General features: G+C 39.0%; 1 protein-coding gene across 1 annotated transcript in view; it reads right to left on the bottom strand.

The window, feature by feature from the left end:
- Nucleotides 1-4,169: 4,169 nt before the first annotated feature.
- Nucleotides 4,170-22,159, bottom strand: part of FNDC3B (fibronectin type III domain containing 3B) — a 204,490-nt gene continuing 186,500 nt past the window's right edge. The window contains exons 24-26 of the mRNA XM_034063887.1: nucleotides 19,435-19,601; nucleotides 15,363-15,490; nucleotides 4,170-7,696 (exon numbers count right to left, since the gene is read on the bottom strand). Coding sequence (XP_033919778.1) covers nucleotides 7,385-7,696; nucleotides 15,363-15,490; nucleotides 19,435-19,601 — 607 coding nt within the window. The 3' untranslated portion in view covers nucleotides 4,170-7,384. The remainder of the gene's footprint in view (nucleotides 7,697-15,362; nucleotides 15,491-19,434; nucleotides 19,602-22,159) is intronic.

Below are 22,159 nucleotides of genomic sequence, written 5' to 3'. Positions count from 1 at the left end.
CAGCTACTTTTGCTATAGTGTCAAAAACCACAAGAGGTTTGGATTTACCTGCATTCTCTTCAGTCTTCACTATGGGCCTGTGCCTGATTTCCCACATCATGGTGTAATTTGGAGGCTGCCATGTAGCTAAAGGAGTGCCATTGCCACAGGCTGTGGTGAGACCTACATCAAATGTCCCTTCCCGCAGAACAGGCTGCAGTCAATCACATCACACTTTAAACAAGAACATGACATTGAGCTATACTGTGCAGAAGAGATGCCTACTCCCCATAATAGAGAGAAGGCAAAGACAGGAGCAGTAACGGCTTAAGCACTGTGATCCAGAGCAATCACAGTATTAGAGCTACACCTGACACCATACAAAGTCCACACAGCAGCATCGTAGGGAATATTTGGCCATGCTGAGCGCAGAGACATGCTTTTTCTCACTGTGCTGAACCCTGGCATGCTGCAGCAATGGCTAGGCAGGCAGCAAGCAGCATCCCGTCCTGTGTGCTGCCCAGGGACATGAATGTGGGCTGTGCAGCAGTACCCCCTGAACCAAGGACACTGTGACCTGCTTGCAAGCATTTTGTGGATAGAAAGGGAATTTGAGCTATTAGTAAATAAATACAATATTTACACTGGATTAGGGGAATTTCTTAACTCTATTCACTTTTTAATCCTTACAAGACTGCTGCATCCCTACTGTTTGCTCCATTTTATTTGTAGAGAAGAGCTTTCATATGATGAAGTGAGATGAAGTAATAAAATTACCAAGAAATGACACCCACTGAGCACATTGACCCAAGCAGTTATTTACTAACCATGCTAGTAGACCTAAAAATAGGTTTGATTGCATGCAATAGCATCTATACCAGCAATTAACACGGTAAGTGAAACTACTCAAACTAAAGACAGCATAGTCACCTAAATAACAGCAGATAGCAGCCTAATCCACTGTGTTTGAATGCACCTTGTGAAACCTCTTATTTTTTTATTCCACTCAGCCAAGAATCCACACATTTTGAGAGAGCAATTGTCACGAGCAGAAACAGATGCAATCCTGTAGAACTTATTAAAAGTAATATTGGTGAAATAGCTCTTTCAAGGGATCTCAGCTGACTTTTTCTGTTCAGCCATAAAAGTAATGAACCAAAATGTCCATATCCTCCTCCTCTAGTAAATTGTGGCTCTCACTGCTAAAAAGAGGTAACATTTGTGTCTTCACAGCAAGGCAGATTAATGTTAAGGACAGAGGATATAAGTCTACACCACTTCAACAAATCACAACACATTTTGATTTCTGCAATAATTCTATAATGGTAGGAAAAGATTTACACAGGAAATATAATTGATGCATCACATTTCCCCACTAATTTCTTTATAACTTTTCCCTCATACCTTCGGGTGCAGACAGGTGTAACAGAACCATCTGGCTCATGTATGTGTCATTGGTGCTGGGAGTGTGTGTGGAAATCACCCCATCTCCCTAGACCATAAATTGCTCAAGCTTTGCCAAGATCTTGAAGCATCCATTTAGGCTTGGCATGAAGAGGTAAAGATTAGGTTACAACTAGAGTCTTCTTGAAAAACAGTCTGGTTTTGTACAACTTGTTTAATTCCAAACAAACACACGTGCAAGCAGGAGAAAGGTGCTGGCTTGGGTCTGGCAGAGACTAAGCAGTTCAGCTCCACCAGCTTCCTAGTGGTCAGTGTGGAGATTTGGGTGGGCTGTGAGCACCAGGACTCATCCCACCACTTTCTACCAGTTTAAGATTAACTTCCATGTGTCATCTGCAACCTTAAGCTTCAGCAAAAGGCCAAAACCACACTGGGTCCATGGAAGACAGTGATGATTCAAATCATGTCAGAGATGGATGGAGGCTGGAGTACTTCCTCCCATTCATCCACAACTTGTAGTACCAACAGACCTTCCAACTTCCCCAAGCGGGAAGAGGAGCCTTTCTTCCCCACAGATGCCAAACACATCATAGCAGCTTTACTCAGTTGACAAACAAGTCAGGTGCTGAATCACTGAGCTTCCACCACCACTACAGGCTCTGTGTACAAGGTGCCACCACCCCTCCATTCAGACAAGAACAGCAGCATTCCCAGCTGCAAACCTGCAAACGACAGGAGAGCTCGGGTAACTCAGCCGCCTGCCACCTGGCTGAAAACACGGATGCCATGGCCCACAGGGCAGAAGTAACTCAGGCAATGCTGTTCTATACAGCACACCCTGGAGGTGTCTACACTGAAGCTCTGGAAGTATTCAATTTTCAGGGGTGTTTTCAAACACCTTTGCTATGCTTCAAAACAGGAGTGACAGGACAGGCAGGAATGCCCCGGTCCCCTGACATAAAGGCTAGAGTTAAGATCTACCTCCCTTCAAACAAGTGCTATTTATAGTAGGCTCAATTGGAGCATCTCTTAAAAATTCAACAACTTGAATGAGTCAGGCAGGAAAAGCTCCGCAGGAGGTGAACAGCCCAGATTGAAGCCACCTCCAAATACGGTTTGCTTTCTTACTTGTCCTGGGCAGTGGGTGGCTTAGATCATACCACATCTTACTTTGATACACTTGTTTCTCATACAGAGATACCCCCCTTTAAAAGGGGCTCAATTCCCCTCCACTAACCCAAACATGCTCCCAACTCGCACCAGTGACTGAAGTCAAAAGCAAAACAAATTCTACCCATTTAGTTTATGAACAGGCTCTTTGATTACCAAGAGAGAATTGCTGCTGCTATAGAAACCCGGTGACCACTCATTGCTCAAATTGCAGGATGTGCCACAGTTCACATCCAACTCCCAAGCCACCTGAAAGGTTGTTTGTAAAGCCTCAACAGTATCTAAAAATACAAGCCTCTGTTCTGTTCCAAAACTTTTCTAAACAGGTACTTTTGTCTGAACAGGTGTAAGCAGGCAGGAGATGCTGGTAAATATAACACTGCCCAAGCCCGGCTAGAATTTGCTGTTTCCTCATGAAACAAAATATTTTGGAAACTTAGTGCTATTTACCCACCTCTGTCTAGTTTCGGTGTGGAAAAGGGACCCAGCACCTCCGCACCAAGCCTATAACTTTGCAAGATAACATTCAGATCTCAACCAGCAAATACCTAAATCCTCCTTCACTTCCAATGGGCTTTAGCTGTCACCCATCACTGCTGCAGACACCCATGGCAATATTGTAAACTAGGGATTACTGAAAAGATTCTCTTCAGATACCAAAGTGCTGATTAATATTCTACAGACATTATGTAAAAGATTTTATTAAATAGAGATTGTTTCAGCAAACACTGTTTATATAAAGAAATAATAACACCACCACCCTCCCCCCCTCCACCTGAGCAATCAAGTGAAAAAAGTGTCTGTATTTCCCTAGGAAAAACCCACTCTTGTTGTAAATTGCAGTAATTAAAAATGCAAACAAACAAGACACTGTATTTATGCAGTGATTTGAAAACGAAAAGCTATTTAAAAACCGTGTTTGACAAAAAAAATGTATACATACTAGAATAGTTCTTTATGATGAGTAATCGAATTTATTGCACATAATTAGCAAATAAGTGAAAAGTTTGGTATTTCAAGTGTTTGATTTCAAAGATAACTGATCCAGGTGTATTTTTACCATCATTTTCATACAAGCTATTTAAAATAAGTGATTAAAACACCACAGAAACCTGACTTTAAGATTATTTCTATAAACTTTCACTCACCAAGGGGAGCAAACCACAGGGCAGTGGTCAGAGCTCACTGCCCCAGGCCAGGCAGCCCCAGGGAGAGGACCATGATTGCCCATGGATGAAGAGACAGATGGCTACAGAAACCAGCTAACATGAGAAGGAATTTGGCATTTACCTGGATGACACTGAGGTCAAAACAGGAGCAGCCTTTGGATACATGGCACAGGTTACAGCCTGGCTGAGCTTCAGCTTTACAGGAGCTGGATGAGCAATCTGCAGTGTGTTTAGCACAGTCTAAGAGAAGATGATGTCATAAACAGCTTAACTGCACCAGCAAACACTTCACAAACAACACATAAACTGTTCCACTTACAAATCAGAAACATCCCATGTTAAACTGGGGGGCTCTCGCTCTTGCTGCAGCAGCACCACTGGCCTGCAGCAAGGGGCCACACACACTGAAAAGGCTGTATTCAATTAAGAAAAGTCCTGGTAATATCGGAAAGAATTAAAACATTTATTGGGCATAAATATATTACATATACACTACAGATACAGTTAAGTCTTACATACATAGTGTAGTATTTGCAAAAATCTATACATTAAAATTGATATGGCAGTTTTAATATAATGCATATGAAAGAGTCTAAAATTTACAATACAAGAAAACTTATGATTATTTTTTTTAAAGTTGAAAAGCTTGGAATGTATGTTCCCATAGTGAGGTAAAAACATTTTATTTTTTTTTCAATTTAAAGAACTGTGCAAGGATAAGGTTCATACACATTCAGTTAGGGCACTTTTTCAATCATGACACTGACTACTGAGCTACTGTAGCCAACAAACAGGATTAGAAAATATTTCAAGTTCATAAAGAAAAAGGCAGAACCATATAAAACCATCTCTCTCCTCCATTAAGGGTTTTAAATATTTAGTGTTTCATTCTACCTTTGTTTTTGTTGTTTGTCATTTCTTTGAGAGCAGAGAGCACTTGGGTTTGATTCAATGCCTGATAATGCTGGACCAAAGGGCGTAAGGATGTGTGGGAAAAGGCATCAGCAAAGGGCACATCAGTGGTAACGGCAATCACAACAGGAATAGTTTAACATCTGTGATGCCTTATTTTTTTGTCAGTATATGAATGACAATCAGATCACTATGGCAGAATATACAAAATAAAAATAATGCCAAATTAAACTTACTTATGGCCTGTCCCAGCTCCTACAGAATACTTGCTCAGGTAATCTCAGGGTTGGACTGGGTGTTCTCAGTAGCATTGATTATAAAGGGACACCGAACAAACCAGCAGTGACAGAAATGCTTCAAGAGTAACTGACTGCTTCTGCTCACCACTTCTAGCACAATTTGTATTTCAAACTCACAAGATCAAAATTGATCAAATCAACTAAAGCAAGGTGGGTATGTTTTTTCCTGTTTTTTTTTTCCTTTTTTTTTTAAAAGGTGTCAAGCTTGGACTTCATAGCAGCACTGCTGGAACAAAAATAAAAAAGGGAATCTCTTAAAATTTCTGGGTTTCCAAACTAGCAGTTTTTTCATTATTTGAAAAAATACTCTCTTTCCCCTCCACTGAAAACAGCTGTATATGCTTTGCTCACAAAATACAGATGCAAGGTCACAAAGTTTTGTATCACAAATAAATTTAAATAAGATGTAAATAAATTTGACAAGCCATGACTTTGGCAAAACCAAAAAAATATATATATTTAGCTCAATGCCATTAGTTTGCAAGGCTAAATTAAACTAATTATAGTCAATAACAAAATACAGAACATTTCTAATATCTGCTACATCTAGAGAGGCACACAGAATAATTCATTGATCTTAGCACTTTCTTTCCAGAGATGATTATGTTTTGGATACATGTAAACGTTTGAATCACTGATAATGGTTATTTTTTTCCTTTTTTTTTTCTTTTTTCTTTTTTTTTGGCATTTAATGTACTAGATGCTCCCATCTTCAAAAACACAAGAAAATGTAAGAAGATTAATACTACAAGGAATGCTGTCAGGTAAAAAGTTTACCTACGTACAACAGTATAAAACAGACGAAATATAACATGCTATGGGGAGGGTGGAGAGGGGGATTAGTACATAAGTACACTTTTTATTTTTTTTTTTTACAATAAATAAAAGATTGCACTGTAATTGGTATTTAAAGTACTGTATGCAGTATATAGTATAAATAAACCTAAAACAAAAATAATGTTGTTTCTTCCCCATTACTTTGGTTAAGGGAATATTATGCTAGTACAGGACACTGAATCTTAAGACAACGAAGACAAGAGCACAAAATAGCTAGGACAAAAGCAAAACCAAGTAGCAAAAATATACAAAAACAAGAGGCAGGGAAATACACTGTGTCTGTTGCACCCTTTTGGAATCTATTTGCACCTCCAGCTCATTTATGTCCCTGAGGTACTTGCACAATGTTGACTTAATATAAATAATCCAATGACTCCAGAGTTAAAAATCTAGCATCTTGTGAATTAAAATATGTGTCTGGGAAGGGGCAGGCAGGAGGGGCACATGCTCCCATTAGAGCAGGGATTATTCTTCCTGCAAGACTCTCATCTGAATTTTGCCATGTACCAAGTTATTATTTCAATCAGCCCTGTGGTAAGAATAGTGTAGATACCCATTTAAGGTATTTAAAATAGACAGACCTAATTTCTGATACCTCCAAGAAAGTTCCACAAAATGGATACCCCTCCAAAAAATAATAGTAACAAAAAAAGATCAACCAACAGTAAAGTTTGCTTACACTGAGTGAAAATCTCACCTAATTCAGTAGAGGCAGTAAGCTGTCACCAGCAATAATCATATAAATCAGGCTGAACGTAACAGAATAATATCTATCATTAGATTAGGAATAGTTATATACAGTGACAAACAGACAAGTTAAAGCAGCTTTTAAATAGCTGAACATGGGAATAACTAACTATTGCACAATGCCCTCTTACTTAAAATTACTGCTAGGAATCAAAATGGTAAAAAAAAAAATCTATAATGCTTCATAATTTATATGCAATTTGGTTATTTGATTTCTTATACAGGCAGTTTATAGTGTTGTAACTGTAAAAGTAACAGATAATTAAAAAGGTTTTTAAGCTGCAGGATACTGTTTCAATTTAAATGCACTACACAGTTAAAATAACTTACATTTTACCTTGAGAAAAATGGGGCAAAAGTAGTGAATAACTCATACGCAACATGGCTAATACTGTTCAAGGAAAACTTGGTACTGTTGACTAACACTGTATTCTAGTCTTGCCACTATACACACTCGTGACTAATGTTTAGAAGGAAAAAGAAGAGACAAAGAAGTGACTCATGATTAAAATTTCCTAAATAGTAAGGTAAAATAAGAGATTGTGTGAACAATGTGAAAAAACCCCAAAACAACATTGAAAATGCAAATTGGTGACAATTTTGAACCTGCGAAGGAAAAAATAAAAAACCTTGCATTTGGTGTCTGGTTTGTTTGTTTCTCCAGTTTGACCACTTCCAAGTTTTGAATTTCAAAAAGGTGCACCAAAACACTGATTCATCTTTCTTCAAGCTAGAACTGTAAAAACAGGAAGTACATAAAATGTATGGTAGAACAAAAGGATTAAAAAAAAAGGAATATCTGAATAAATGTGGGATTATAATGCGTAGCATTAGTTAAATTCGTATCTGAAACTTCCATTGAATCCCCTACTTCATAAAGAAGTACTGTAATATACAGGCGAATATGATTGACAAACTTGCGAAGCCAAGAACGATGAGGGCTGCAAACTGTTCATCAGTAGGAATCATGCTTTTTATCTTAGGATCATCTATGCTTCCCATTTCTCCTGAAAGCACGATCTCATTACGCTGAAGCATAAAGGCAACGGATGGGCTGAAAGGTCCACTAAGTTCCTGTGAGGTATCCAAGCACCGGCGGCAGACGCAGACGCGAAACCGATAGTCCGTGTTGAGTTGAAGGCCTGAGATGTGGAATGTGGTCTCTTCTCCCTTGTACACCTTCAAAACAAAACAGCCAGCACAGTCAAATACAAAGAGCAAGCCAGCCTCCTCCTCCTTTAACAGCACCAAGCGATTTAGAAAACTAGTAACATTTTTGCCCAGGTATCTCCAGAAAGGAGCCTTCAGCACCAGAGCAAGGGGAAACACCAAGCGCAGAAGGCTCTGTTCTGAGCAGCAAAAGCCACCAAGGGAGCCTCAATCCATCCAGGAATGTCCAAACCATGAGAGGTCTCATTGCAAAGCATTCAACAGAGTCAATATACACAAACAGAGACAAGACTTCAGAAAATATAACAACCACAAGAATTACTCATCTTTTGTGGGTATGATAAATACCATAAACATATTTCTGTATCCTTAAAATGAAACTATATGCCTAAAACACATCTAAGGCATAAGCACGGTGTTTGGCCCCTGCAAACTAAAACCATTGGAAGACATCCACTACATAATCGTAAAATTGGTTAGAAATATTATTTTAATGTACTTTCCCTTCACATTTCCCTCAAGAGTCAGAATCTTTACAGAAATTACACTTTCAGAACTGTGGAAACAATAAGATACTATTAAGGTATAAAAAAGCTCCTTTGGGGTGCACTGTATTTGGTTCTTTAGCAATCTAAACCCATCACATATTTATGTTAATCAAACGTAGGTACCGCATGACTCAGAGCACAAGTCACAATATGAGAGAGAGATAACTGAGTATCTAAGAGACAGTTTTATGACTTAAATGGAAAAAGACCACTGGAAACATTTGTGTACTCTGAAAACAACCAACCAGTCAACAATTTATATAAGGGAGGGCTGTTGAAACTGGTGTTTGAAGGAGTTAAAAATGTCACAAAGAGTCTGCTGGAAAAAAAAAACAACAAACCAATCCTGAACTTCAGATACTTCTTCCTCTGCTCATTTAGCCAGTTTCCCTCCTCGCTGCAGGAGCAGAAGGCTGAGAGCATCTCAGCCCTCCCAGAGGTTCAAAAGGGGTAACAGAGGGAAATTCAACATGAGATTAGATAGAGGATTTCCTGTGCATTACTCTGGAGTAAGAAATACAGGAGGAAAAAGAAGAGACATGCTTGGCTAAACACCAGTTAAAAAGTCCAGCTTTCCTGCCCGTGCTTGCCCCTGAGACTCATCCCTCAGTTAACAAACCAGTCACTGATTTCTTGAGAAGGCCTGGGATGAAAGATTCATGTTTTTCTTTCATTTGTTCTCTCTCCCCCTTTCACAGTTCAGAGAACTTTTTAGAAAAACTTCTTTAAAAGTCTAAATCCTTCACAAAACTCTCACGATTTTTCCAAGTGTAGTTTGAATGACAGGAACTGAATTTCTGGACTAAGTGGAAGTCCTCTAACTGGCTCAGGTTTCTTGCCCCCCAGGCATAAACCAAGAAGCGATGTTTGAACAAAGTTACGTTACCTTCCTCAAATACACTCAGCATTCACATGAAGTTCACTCTTGCTTAAGAGATGAAAAAGCAGATTACCACATAACTGTGTGATTAACCACAGCTATGGACTTCCTTTATGTTGCCTTCCTTGTCTTTGCCTGTCTTCCCAATGCCAATTAAGAAGTGAGTCATTAAGTTACAGTAATACAGCAATTGCAGGGAAAGCAAAACCACAAGTTGCTGTAGTGGTCCATAGAAATAACATGAAGGTTGAAACATCTGTTTGCAAAGCATACCTCATCCCATTAACATCTCTGTCTCTGTTTTCCAATGGCAAATCCATTTGTAATACCCACCTGTTGTGGGCAAATGCACTCCACCTACTCCACCACATCTTTTAGCTGGTTAATACCTCAGTTTACTCCCATATACAAATAATCATGCAAAGAAAAGTTGCATGCATTTGACATGTAGATGTAGGTTCAGCAAGTCATTAAAAAAGGATGTGCTCTTTCACAGAATCAGAGTCAGGATTCTTCTATTTGGAGGAATTACCTACCTCCCATTTCTTTAGACTCTGAGACTCAAAACATCTATCCTTACGAAACAACTGTAAACAAGGTATGTTTTCTGGTGCTGTTGCAATTAACAACTTCATTTCAAGATGTATAATCAGTAATACATGTCTTTGCCATAAATGAGCCTTTGCAACCAATATGATCACTTCTAAATCAAAATAAAGATCCACTAAAATCCAATTAATGACATTTAATAAAAATTTTACAATCCAAGCTTTGTAAATTACATGTAACAGATACTACATTTAACTACTCCCCCAGGGATGGGATATATACAACCTGTCTCTGCAATGAGAAAACCTGTTCAGTTCATTGTTCTGGGTTTTTTCTTTTCAGTTGTTTTGTTCTGTCAAGGTGGTGAATACTAGTGTAACTGGAGGCTGCCCAGATAAATCAGAGGCCTGTATCTTCATTACAGTCTAATAAATATATATGACCAAATTCACTCAAACCATCTACTTGACTAAGTTATCTTAAGCCAGCTGCTCAACAGCACTTTTCAGAAAAAGGCCAGACAGTCAAGTGAGAGAAAAGTGTATCTATAAAGAAAGCTTGAAAAACCAATGAAAGTACACTGAATACAAGAATTAATATCCACTAGTCATGGAATGTTTTGGGGTTGGAAGGGATCTTAAAGATCATCTAGTTCCTGCAATGGGACCTTGTTCTTTCTTAGTACTGAGTAAAAAATTAAACCACGACATATGCTTATTTGTCATTAACTTCCAACAGTAGCTCCTGCATCCTCCACAACTGGCTGCAGCAAGCACCCTGAAGACACTATTGGCTGCTGTTCAGTGTTCCCTGAAGTAGAATCTATAGGACCAGGCTAAGCCAACGCAGGATACCTTCAGCACAAAGATACATGCTTGGTTGTGAACAGAGTTCACAGTTAATGGACTTCACATGTTTTGTTAAACAGAGGAAAAGAAAAAATTAAAAAATGACAATTTTGTACAAGATCTTTAAATTTGCTGCACAAATATGAACCCAAATAACTTATGAAGTAGCATACTTTTTTACATGTAGCACATTATGCTTTGGCAGAAAACAAGTCAAAGTGAAGTGGCTAGCCAATTTATCACTTTCATTTCCTAAAAAGAGCTGTTCTATATAGGCATCTGAGAATAGAATAAAAACATGATGAGCTTTTTGCCTGGCTCCCTCAATGAGAGTATCATCACAAGTAATAAAATGCTGCTGAAGCCTCTTAGGCATTTGATCCTACTGATCAAGCTGGACAGCTCAGAATTCCTGTAGGCAAGTATTTCTCAATTTCACCAATGTAATTAAATAATTCCACCCCCCTCTTCATCTTTTCCAAATAATAAAAATGACAGCCACAATTCCCCTATAAGCAATACACTGCAAGTGTAAAATAACTTTACTTGGTTGTTGTACTTCATTGCAATGACCAGTGTACTTCATAATTAATAAAAGCTTGTTTTGTATGGTGAAGACTGATACAAGAACATCAAGAATTAGAGGCAGGTTTCAATCTATTTAGAAAGCATGCCCACTTGAAAGGTTTAATTTCTTCTAAGCCATCTGACAGATTTTTCTTTCAGAAACTAGGTTACTATTCTATCCAAATTCAAAACTAGATTCACTCATTCCACTGCTGAGATGCTCATAAACCCTTAGGAGCTGCATGGACAGCCTTGTCCCTTGAACAAAGGACACAAGAGTCCCTCAGATCAATTCCTGCAAGGTGGGCTGCACTGAAAAACTACCAAAAGCAAATTATTTGCTCCATCTGATGATACAAAATTGGCATCTGGAGGCAGAGAAAATACTCAGTGCAAGTAGAACTAACAATACATGCCAATGTGTACTGTACAAGTATGTTGCACTTTTGGCATGCAACCAGCGTAACTGCCTTTGACGCCCTATTTTAAAGAGAGAAGAAAACCCCAGTTTTAGCTGATTAGAGCTTTATACAGATTAACAATACACTGAATGCATTTCAGAGACTGGGTCTACAGAGTCTGAAACAAAGATAAACTAATAAAAATCAGAGCTTGTTAAGCCAATCGCGTTCTCCCAGGCATCCAACTCAGTGCAGACCCCAGCAGGCTTCGCACTGCATCCCTGTGTACATACATACACAGTCAGTGTATCCCACCCATATCTTTTCTTCTTTGGAAAGCATCTGGGGACAGTTTTCTCCCAGAGGAGATGTGACAGAAGCCAATGAAACACCACTGCCTCCGAAGTCTCGGAAATTTCAAATGTAAGAATATTTTGCCTCACTGGCAAACAATTTGAGGATAAGCTTTAAAGCCCAGCTCTCATTTCCTGTGGCCAGCTCTTATGAAGAACTGGCTCCTCAGTGATTCAATCCCCAGAGCTGCTCAGCTGGGGAACTAAACTAAAACTTAGGCTGCGAGTGTTACAACTGTCATCTCAACCTTCAACTCCTGCTAGTGCTGCACAACCCATCCCACTTCCCAAATTCCAGATTAAAATTACGCAAAGCTGGAGATCATTTTAACACACTTTAAAGGTAAGTTCTGATTCGGTAAGTTTTGCTAGATGAAAAAGCAAGAAACAGAAAAACAAATTTGGGCCACTGATTCCTGGAGGCAGCTGTGATTTATATCCTGATTCATAAAAAAAGAAAAATTGATTTGCTACAAAGAACTGTCATACACCAATCCTTTTTTAAAGTATCCAAATAGATAAAACTAACAAATACACAAAAAGGAACACATCGCTTGAGAATTTTGTTGAACACACTTTGTAGGGAGCTACAATGTTATGTGTTTAGCTTCTGCAAATCCAGTTTTTCAGACAATTCTCGTCAGAGAAATATTTATGTGTTCCCCCAGAGGAGGACAGGGACAGCTATAGCCTGAGTCTGTAAAAAACAGAGCTTTTGAGTACTTTGATACTAACTCTGCTCCGACAAATTGTGGAACAACAATGACTTTTGTGATGTAGAGGGTTGTATACCTTGGGTTACCAGGGGAGGGGGCTCAGCTGAGGTGCGATGATCTACAGAGAAACTATAGCTTTGTCCAAAGCATGTAAATGGTGAATGTCACAGTAGGGGAAGGAAATGCTAAAGTGATTTAGTTTATTTTATAAATTAATGAAGAATATTTTCTGTAACTTGAATTTGCTTCTACAACATAAGCGAGATGCAAGTGCAGAGCAGTGGTCTGCTCCTAGGGGTTCATCTCTCGAGTTTCATCTCTAAGATGGCATATGCAGCAACAGATTTACAAGGAGCTCAAGCTTTGAGAGTTAACAGATGACAATAAGACTTTGTTTCCTCCTATTAATGTTTTATTTCATAATTAGGTTTCTATAATTATTAACTTTAGATCCAAAACACACTAGACAGGTGTTACCATGCCCTACTTTATACTGATTCACAGGCAGTTCCAGAAAAATCAGTGCTATGTACTAAGGAGCCATGCTGTGTGAATAACGGAAGTGAAAAATGGCTACTTCAGCATGCATCTGACCCTGTGTCAGAATAAGCTGAAGCAGACTACTTCATGCTCAATCAGCACAAAGAACCCAGATGAAGTTTTTCTTCTATTAATGAAATTAATATGGCAGAACATTGCATTCTGCACCTTCTAAACATCTCCCTAGCAAACAGCTGGGTCAAGATCTGTAATGTAAGTTTTTCCCAGAAATAGGAACTGAGTGTCACATTTGTGCTTCCTAAGGATTTCTGTAAGCTTTATCAAGTCCAGCGAGACTCCGTGCTCAACACTGTGCCACACCATGTGCACAGCTGTTCTCTAAATAGCTACAGGATACAGCTGTGCTTGAAAACCCAAACACAACCATCACTAAAAAGTTCTAACTCAGTTTTCATGATGATAGACTCTTCCTTTTCTAAGCCTTTCTTTGGATGAAAAGACTAAAATCTACTGTGTAAAGTATACAATATTCTTGTCAATAAAATGCCATCACACCAGTTTAAAAGGCATAAGGTTATGAATGCTAAGCTAGTGTCACAAAAGTCATACTGTCATATTCCTAATAAGTTTGTCAGAATAACAAATATCTTTGCCAGAACACGAACATCGTTGTAAAATTTCCTGGGGGAGAAAAACAAACATATCTCAAACATTCTCCCATTCCCTACACAAAAAAATAGATTGACAAGCATTCATCATCTTGAATTCTGCTGTGCATAATCACTTCTACAGATGGTGACATTTGTAAATGCTTTACCATTTCACTGGTTTGTTCTGCTCCAGGATATAGCTGCATATGAAACTACACTCATAAGCTTTTACAAGATTAGCAGTTTAAGACAAAATGAGGAAGCTGGTTTTGGTCACCTATCACCTGTATTCATCTGAAGTAAATCAACTGGGAGTAGACACAAAGACTCCACAGGGTTTTAACATGCCTTCCTATTAAAACTGTTTAATGTCTTCCTTTAAATAGTTGCCTTTAAATTGCTGCAAAGTGATTTGACTGTTGATAGAATTACAGTATTGTAACAGAGAAACAATTTTACATGTTCTTTAGTTGAAAAGTTTAAATTTTAAGAGAGGTTTTAAAAGTGGATTTTTACTCTATGAAACATCTGCATCTGGGCCGGTGTAAAACATGTCATCCTTATGGGTCCCAACTTGAGATATTCTATGATTCTGTGTCACAGAACAGAGACAGCTATGTCCTGGAAAGTGAGAGAAGAGCAAAGCGTCTGAGGACGAGTGACCCAACATGAAGTGATATGAAGTAATATGAAGTCCTGCACAGCCCATAAATAGCTTGAAATAGCTATTTGTTGCATTTATTTCCATGACAGTAGGACATAAAAAATTACTTCATGCAGCTATTTATCTCCTTATCCAGCTGTACTATCCCTGGATCTTGCAAAATGCTCTGGCAACTGCTATAGAAACTCCAGTCACTTAAGGCACTGTTTTTTTCTCATGGGTGTATTTAGTAGCCTGAAAAGTTACAATATTTTTCATTTGTGCAACACTTGAAAACAATTTGCAAAACTTTTCTAATACAATATGTCCCTTGAGATATACATGCAAAATACATACTCACTTGCAGGGAACAAAACAGATTTAAAGTAAATTTAGGGCTTGCTCTTCAATTAAGTTGACATCATTAACATTACTTTTCAGTTAAATAGTAGCAAGTGACTGCACCCATGCCACAGCAAAGTTAGATGCATTAGCCAGAAAAATCGCTGAAAGACATGTATGTATTTCATCTCCTGTTCACTACGAGCATACAAATAGCTACTGCAGCTTAGCTGACAGACAGTAAGTCAGCGATGTGACCCAGTGCTGAGACAACACCCAGATTCATGATGAAGATAACTCATTTTGATGGGCAAAACCATTTCTGAGAAGGTGAAATAGTGAAACTCTCCCTCTTTTCCATGGCTGGTTATCAGTTGAGAAGAAAGCATGGGTAGACAGAACTGTAGCTTTTCAAAGGTTAGTTCCATTAGAAATAGTGATTAATTATGGACAGAGTGCAAATCACTCCAATAGAAAACCACGTTCTATATAATTCCTCAGGGGAAACCCCAATCTACTACAGCTCTTAATTTTGACTCAGCCTTTACCAAAGTTCCCCTGACACATCACCACAGAGTGCAATTCAAAACAGTAGAACAAAGCAGCACAGCAAATGTTAAAAAACATTTCCTTTATCTCATCAATTTAGCAATACTAAAACGAGACCCCTTTCCTACCTGCTTATATTCAGATTCTCTTCCAACCAGTACCTGCAGAACGTAACCAACAGGATCTCCCTTCATGGGTGGGACCATTTCCCAGGTAATTTCACAGGCATTTCCTCCCAGCTGTGTCACTCGAGGAGCTACAATAAAATGAAATGTGTCAGCATTTAATACAAAGATGGCATTGAAATCTTATTAATTTACGTGCACTGCAATATATACGAGAACATTTTTAACAAAGACCTTCGGGACATTACCACCGGCATCAGTACAGGCTGGGGGATGAAGGGATTGAGAGTACCACTGAAGAGGACTTGGGGGTACTGGTGAATGAAAGACTGGATATGAGCTAGCAATGTGTGCTTGCAGCCCAGAAGGCCAATTGTATCTTGGGCTGCATCCAAAGAAGCGTGACCAGCAGGTCAAGGGAGCTGATTCTGCCCCTCTACTCTGCTCTGGTGAGACCCCACCTAGAGTACTGTGTCCAGCTCTGGAGTCCTCAGTACAGGAAAGATATGGACCTGTTGGAGAGGATCCAGAAGAGAGCCACAGAAATGATCAGGGGATGGAGCACCTCTCCTACGAGGAAAGGCTGGGAGAGTTGTGGTTGTTCAGACCTGAGAAGACATTGGGGATACCTTATTGCAGCCTTTCAGTTCTTAAAAGGGGCCTATAAAAAAGATGGGGAGAAACTTTTTAACAGGGCCTGTTGATATAGGACAAAGGGTGATGGTTTTAAAATAAAGAAGGGGAGATTCAGGCTGGACACAAGGAAGAAATTTTTTACAACCAGAGTGGTAAAATACTGGCACAGATTGCCCAGAGGGGTGGTGGATGTGTCATTCCCAGAGACATTCAAGGCTGGGCTGGATGTGGTTCTGGACAATCTCGTCTAATTGAAGATGTCTCTGCTCACTGCAGGGGGTTGGACTAGATGGCCTTTGAAGGTCCCTTCCAACCCTAACTATTTTATGATTCTATGCTATTCTACACCGTATTTATGTGGCCAAAACATCAAATTGCCATCATTGCTAGATGAAAGAAGCAAAACTTTAAAGTCACTCAAAAATCTCATTTATTTCAGCACAGTCTTGCCTGATGAAGCACAAGATTCTTGTGGTACTGAACAATAACAAACACTATCCACAGAAAACTGAGTGAAATTTAGAGCTGATTAACAAGCTCCTGTTTATTGTAGGATCCAGATCACTTCTACAAAAGGAGAGCTAGCTGTTAGACCATGTATCACCTGTCAGTTGTGTGAGTGGACATGATAGAAAACCTTGCACTTTTAAAATTGCAGTGCTGTACACTGTTTTCAAAGCAGAAACAAACACACAAATTACACGGCTGTTAATAGAAGCAGCAGTTTCGTGAGGTTCTGACCAAACACCTGTGCCAGTGGAGATGCCTCTGTATTCCTCCCAAGCTGCACATCATTGAAAGAGAGAAATAATACCAAATGCTTTATTCAGGAAAAATAGAAGAAGGGATGTGAAAAGGGAAGCTAAATAATCCTCTGTATTAGAGATTAAGTCCAGCCTAGGAAATAAAAGTTATAAGCATAATTTTAAAGACTTGGATTCACATCTACTTCTGAGCCTGACATTCAGATGATCAGATGTGTGCTATTTCCAGCCAGGCTTAGACTAGGACTTTCACTAGAACTCTAGAGAAATTCATACAGCTGTTACAGTGCTGCTCTCCTTGGGAGAAAGGCCTTTCACCAGCTGAAAGCCAAAAGATGCTACACTATGCCCAACAGTAAGCTTGAAGGTGAGCCGAGCAGAGTATTAACATCAGTAGCATGTTCAGATGTACAATTAAGCATCTGTCACTGGAAGGCATCAAAACAACTGCAACGGCATCCAAAGTCCACGAACCTCCTAATCAGGCACAGTAAGCAAGAACATGACAAAAAGCCAGAACTGGGAGAAACAATGGTGCTGAATACTCTACCAAGTGGTTAACATGTGCACATGCAAGGACATGAGCTTGTTAACAGCAATCTAGCTTCCCAACCCTACGAAAACAGACAACAGGAGTGCCTATCAAAGAAACAAATGCAGCTTCTGCTGCATACATTACATGAATTTTAGACTAATTTGTTACCACCCAAGAGGAACACATGAATCATACGGGGACCCACACGTAATCTATATCCATTTGCTTCTCTCTCTGCACATCTGCCAGTGCCGAGAGGCTTATAATAGATGACTCCATCCCAGCTGACAACAACACTCAATTATTTTCCCTCCTTCCATTCCTCACCCCAATAGATGTAGATTTTTGACTGCCATTAACAATAACACTATTTCAGGGTTGGCATCACTAAGTGAGCAATTAGGATACTCTATAGAACAAACATGGGCATGAAAAACTATATTAAGTTTATCACATACATTCCTCTGTATTGCTCCAAACACAGATAGGAATCAACATAAAAATTTTGTCTCAACAGATCTCTTTTCCCTGTAGCATTGCCTCCGTTTGGCAGTGTTCGCTAATGCAATTTTTGTTGTGCCCTCTTCCCCATTACAGCCAGTGTTTTGTCATGTACCTGCAGTCCCAGCCCACACATGACGTGGTATTTGCACCATATTAACTGTTTGATATTCAGTTGAGGGTATGAGTCATATTTAAGAGGAACTAAATAGGCAGGGAGCTCAAAACCAAAACCTAGGTGAGATCTGAATTTAATAAAATGGATTTCTACCCAGCAGAATGAAAATGTGACTACAGTGCATCTCTGTGCTATAGTTTTATCCACTTAGTGCAGATAAAGAAGCAACGACAACATGGACTTGGCATCTACAAGTGACATGTGCTTGTGCCCAGTCACTCTGATAACTTGCATATGCTAAAGCTGTGAAGCACACCCTCCCTGCTACTATCACCTACATCAGCCTGGTTCATCTAGCATGAGTTCCCTTTACTTTGCTGGGCAGCATAGCCCACAACTGCTAATAAGAGTGAATCATGATAATTCACCATTGGGCAAGTATATTTACCCTCAAACTTTACACCAAACACATACATACAGGTAACTTCTTATAGAAACAGCACTGAAGCAAAAGCCAAAACCCAAAGGATAGTCAAGTAGAAACACAGATGGGATTCTTGCATATGCTGATTTTAGTATAGTGAAGCCAGTCTCTCAGTGTTCTCTCTGTGCTCAAGTGTTGTTCTTCCTGGGGGAAATTCAGAGCAGCTAACCTAGGGACTGGGGAAATTACACCCCAGCAGTGTTCTCCCTTCTCTAAATCTCTGATTACAAATGGTGTCAAAATCACCAAAGACAGATTTTTAAAACAGCAGAACAAACAAAGCCTTTCTGATGAGCTAGAAGTTGCCACTTCTCACAGTAAATGGTACTAGTTGACAAAGAAGTTTCAAACATAGAGGGAAAAAAAATGTGCATCTGATTTCAGCTCATTTTATCTGCTAGCTGACACAGGGATTCTCCTGCCTTTGCAGTAGTCCTCCTTGGAAAGAAAGAACAAAATTACTTAGGCCAAAATTTACACACAGTAAAAGATGTTTCATTATAAAACTTCATTTAATTAGGCCTTTTGTTCTTCTGGAGGAACACAAGCTAAGTGAGTTCTAAACCTAACACTTTATGTATGTGAAGTATCATAATTAATTTTAAACATTAAAGGAAAAATAAACGCTGAAGTTCTATGCTGAACATCATCTACACAACTAAAACCAACATTAAACTCTACTAATGTTTAAGCTGGTATGTATACATACTACAGATGTTACTTTCCTTATAGAAGTGCCGTGGTAATCCAGAGCAATCTCTCGTAAACACTATTGTTAGCAGCAGCATTTTAACAATTTCTGTGTAACAGCAGTGGTTGGTGCAACATCTATACTGTTTTTATGAATACTTTGGTGGTAATTTAGTTTCCCACCATAATATAACTTGACAATTCACAGAAATACGCAAGCAGCACAAACTGATTTTTCACGTGTTATTGCATACTCAGGCTAACCCTTACAAACTCACTCATACACGCCAATTATTTTAATAATTACATGTTACTTACATATAGGTAAAAAAAAAACTATGACATACCTTTGATTGCAGGTGGGACTGACTTAGTTGTGCAGAAGGTACATATGTCTGAGAAAGGTCCCTCCCCAGCATCATTGACTGCTTGTATTCTGAATGAGTAACATGTGGATTCTGTCAGCCTTTGTATTTTGTATGTATGACTTGGTCCCCTGTAAATTGGAATAAACCTGGAAAAAATAAAATGAGAGCATGCAATTACATGGGCATAAACCCGACATTTTTGGCTATTACAGATATCGGCACAAGGTATCTGTATTGTGAAAACTGGCATAATGTGCTTTTCCAAGCTGTTAAAGGCAAGTATAAAACCAGCATATTATTAGCACACCAGCAATGATTAGTAGGTTGGAGAAAGCAGAAGTTCATGGTCCCTTTTCCAGCTACTACTTACCTTGCAAAATGATGACGTGAATAATCAGAAAAACAACTGTCAATGCATTTCCTACTACCTACTAATCAAAATGGATTCAACCTGTGCTCTGCTACAATACACTGCATGCTCTGATGGTTTAAAAGTATGTTTAAAACAAGACAAATACTTTAAAACCTTTAATTGCTTGATTTGGACTTTATTCGCACATTAAGATCCAAAGACTATATTTTACACTTATCTATGCCATCTTGAACCAGAATAAATGTATTTAAATCAGAACATATGGATTCTATAATACAGTCATATGTTTTTTGAAGAGTTCATGGACTGAAGATGGTGTAGTGGCAAAGACAGTATGAATGAAAAGGCACAGGGGAAGCATGATTACAATGAGAGGGATATGGAGGACAGAAAAGGGTGCCCGCTTAGGAGCTCTGGGAATGCCCTTACTGATTGAGAGTAGGCTGAGAAGAAGAAAAATACATGACACTAAGGAAGTAGCTTATATAATATTTCCATTGACAAAACCAAACATCAGCAACCAAACTTCTCCAGCAATGTAATGCAGAACAAAATCAATGTCACTCAATCTAAAAAAAAAAAAAAAGAAAAAAGGAAATGAATCAGACTTGATTTTCAGTTGCTCTACTCAGACAGAAGAAGCTTTCCAGCAATAGCCATATGTTAGCCAGAAATTTCTCACTAGGATCCCAACCCCCAGGTCCTGAGCAGAGTGGGAGTAAGGATAAATAAAGAGGAAACACCCAGCATCTTGCATTAAATCTGCTCAGCCTTTACTGGGGAACAAGGTCTTACTTGCAGTCTTGTCTCTGACCCCCTCTAAGGGCAACAGATAGCAAAAAAATAAGATTTTTTGATGCAGTATTTTAGACTACTGACCTCTTTGTAATCATCTATGGAGCCAGGCAAGCAAGCAAGGATAAATATACCTTACCAGCTAGCAGACAAGCACACCCATACCCCACTTTGGGCTAGACATATTTATATGATTAATACCAACAACCTAGTCCTCAAATCACACTTTCTCCTTTTGCATACGACTAAGGTTTCATAACACTGCAAAAACAATCTGGCAAAACACTTGAGCTCCTCCTGTCATTTGGGAACTGGACTAACACTCCAGGTCCATGGAACCCAGCTCCTCTAGAAAATCCTTACAGAAATTTCCACTGCTTTTAACTTCTCCATCTCGAAACCCATCTGTAATGAAAGCAGAAACCATTATGGATGGAAAAGTTTGCATACATGTTCAAAACACAAAACTATAATGGAAGCACACTTATAAACTTCTGAAATTCAGCCATTTTGAAAAGAGGACTTTGAATTTTGGAAGAAGAAAGGCTGATTACTAAGTCAACCAAATGCAATTGCTGCTAGGCTTTACTATAACAATAACACTTTGTAAATGTGTTTGAAGATGCAGCTCATGAGATAAGAAACCTAATGAAGATGACTTGGAGAAATATATCCTACAATCAGTCTCCAGAGCTTTCTGCTGAAGGACCACAATGAACTTAAAGATGAATCAATCAGTGTGATTGCACACTGCTACTGTGATGTATGCATACATTAAAAATTGTCTAAAGTAAGGTAGTCTGTTCATATTACAAGAAGTTAATTTTTAAAATCTAAATTTAAATCTAACTTTAATTTAAAAAGCACATTTAAATGTGAGAACCCTTCCATTCTTGGCAAGCCTGACATTGTTCGCTGTGCTTTATCCAGGCCCTGTTCCACATATTTGCTTAAGAATAAGCCAGCACTGAGCTTATTTCCAAAGGCTTAATCTCCTATGCATTTAAAAGTTGACTTAATCGGCATATGGAAAAGATGCCATGTTTTCTATCTCCCTCTCACCTTCTTCCAGCCTCTACTCAGCTCTTCATCTGAACATGGACAATGAATTTTCCTGCTCATATGCTATGGAATGCCATTAAGCATGGTCACTAACAAAGCACAGCTATCAAAAATCTTCCTGGCTTTTCAGGGTGATAGCTGAACTATGTTGGCAGGGCTTGCCTTTTTAATACATCCCACTTCATTTATCTAACAAAGCTTTACATCATTCATAAATTGAACATGAGATCATAGAATCATAGAATAGTTAGGGTTGGAAAGGACCTTAAGATCATCGAGTTTCAACCCCCCTGCCATGGGCAGGGATGACCCACGTCCCAGTCTCCACAGGGCAGCAACACAACTTGCACATCAGTGCAATTGAGAGCTGAAAAACTTGTGGAGGGGGCAAGTGCATGGCTCAACAGAACCTTCTCCATGCCTCCTCCCTGGCATGGCTAGGCTGAAGCTGAGGGATGGGCACATGATTGAACA

The sequence above is a fragment of the Melopsittacus undulatus genome, chromosome 6, assembly GCF_012275295.1.
Source record: "Melopsittacus undulatus isolate bMelUnd1 chromosome 6, bMelUnd1.mat.Z, whole genome shotgun sequence".
NCBI lineage: Eukaryota > Metazoa > Chordata > Aves > Psittaciformes > Psittaculidae > Melopsittacus > Melopsittacus undulatus.
The sequence above is the reverse complement of the archived record's forward strand: the minus strand, read 5'-3'. Positions and strand labels throughout refer to the sequence as shown.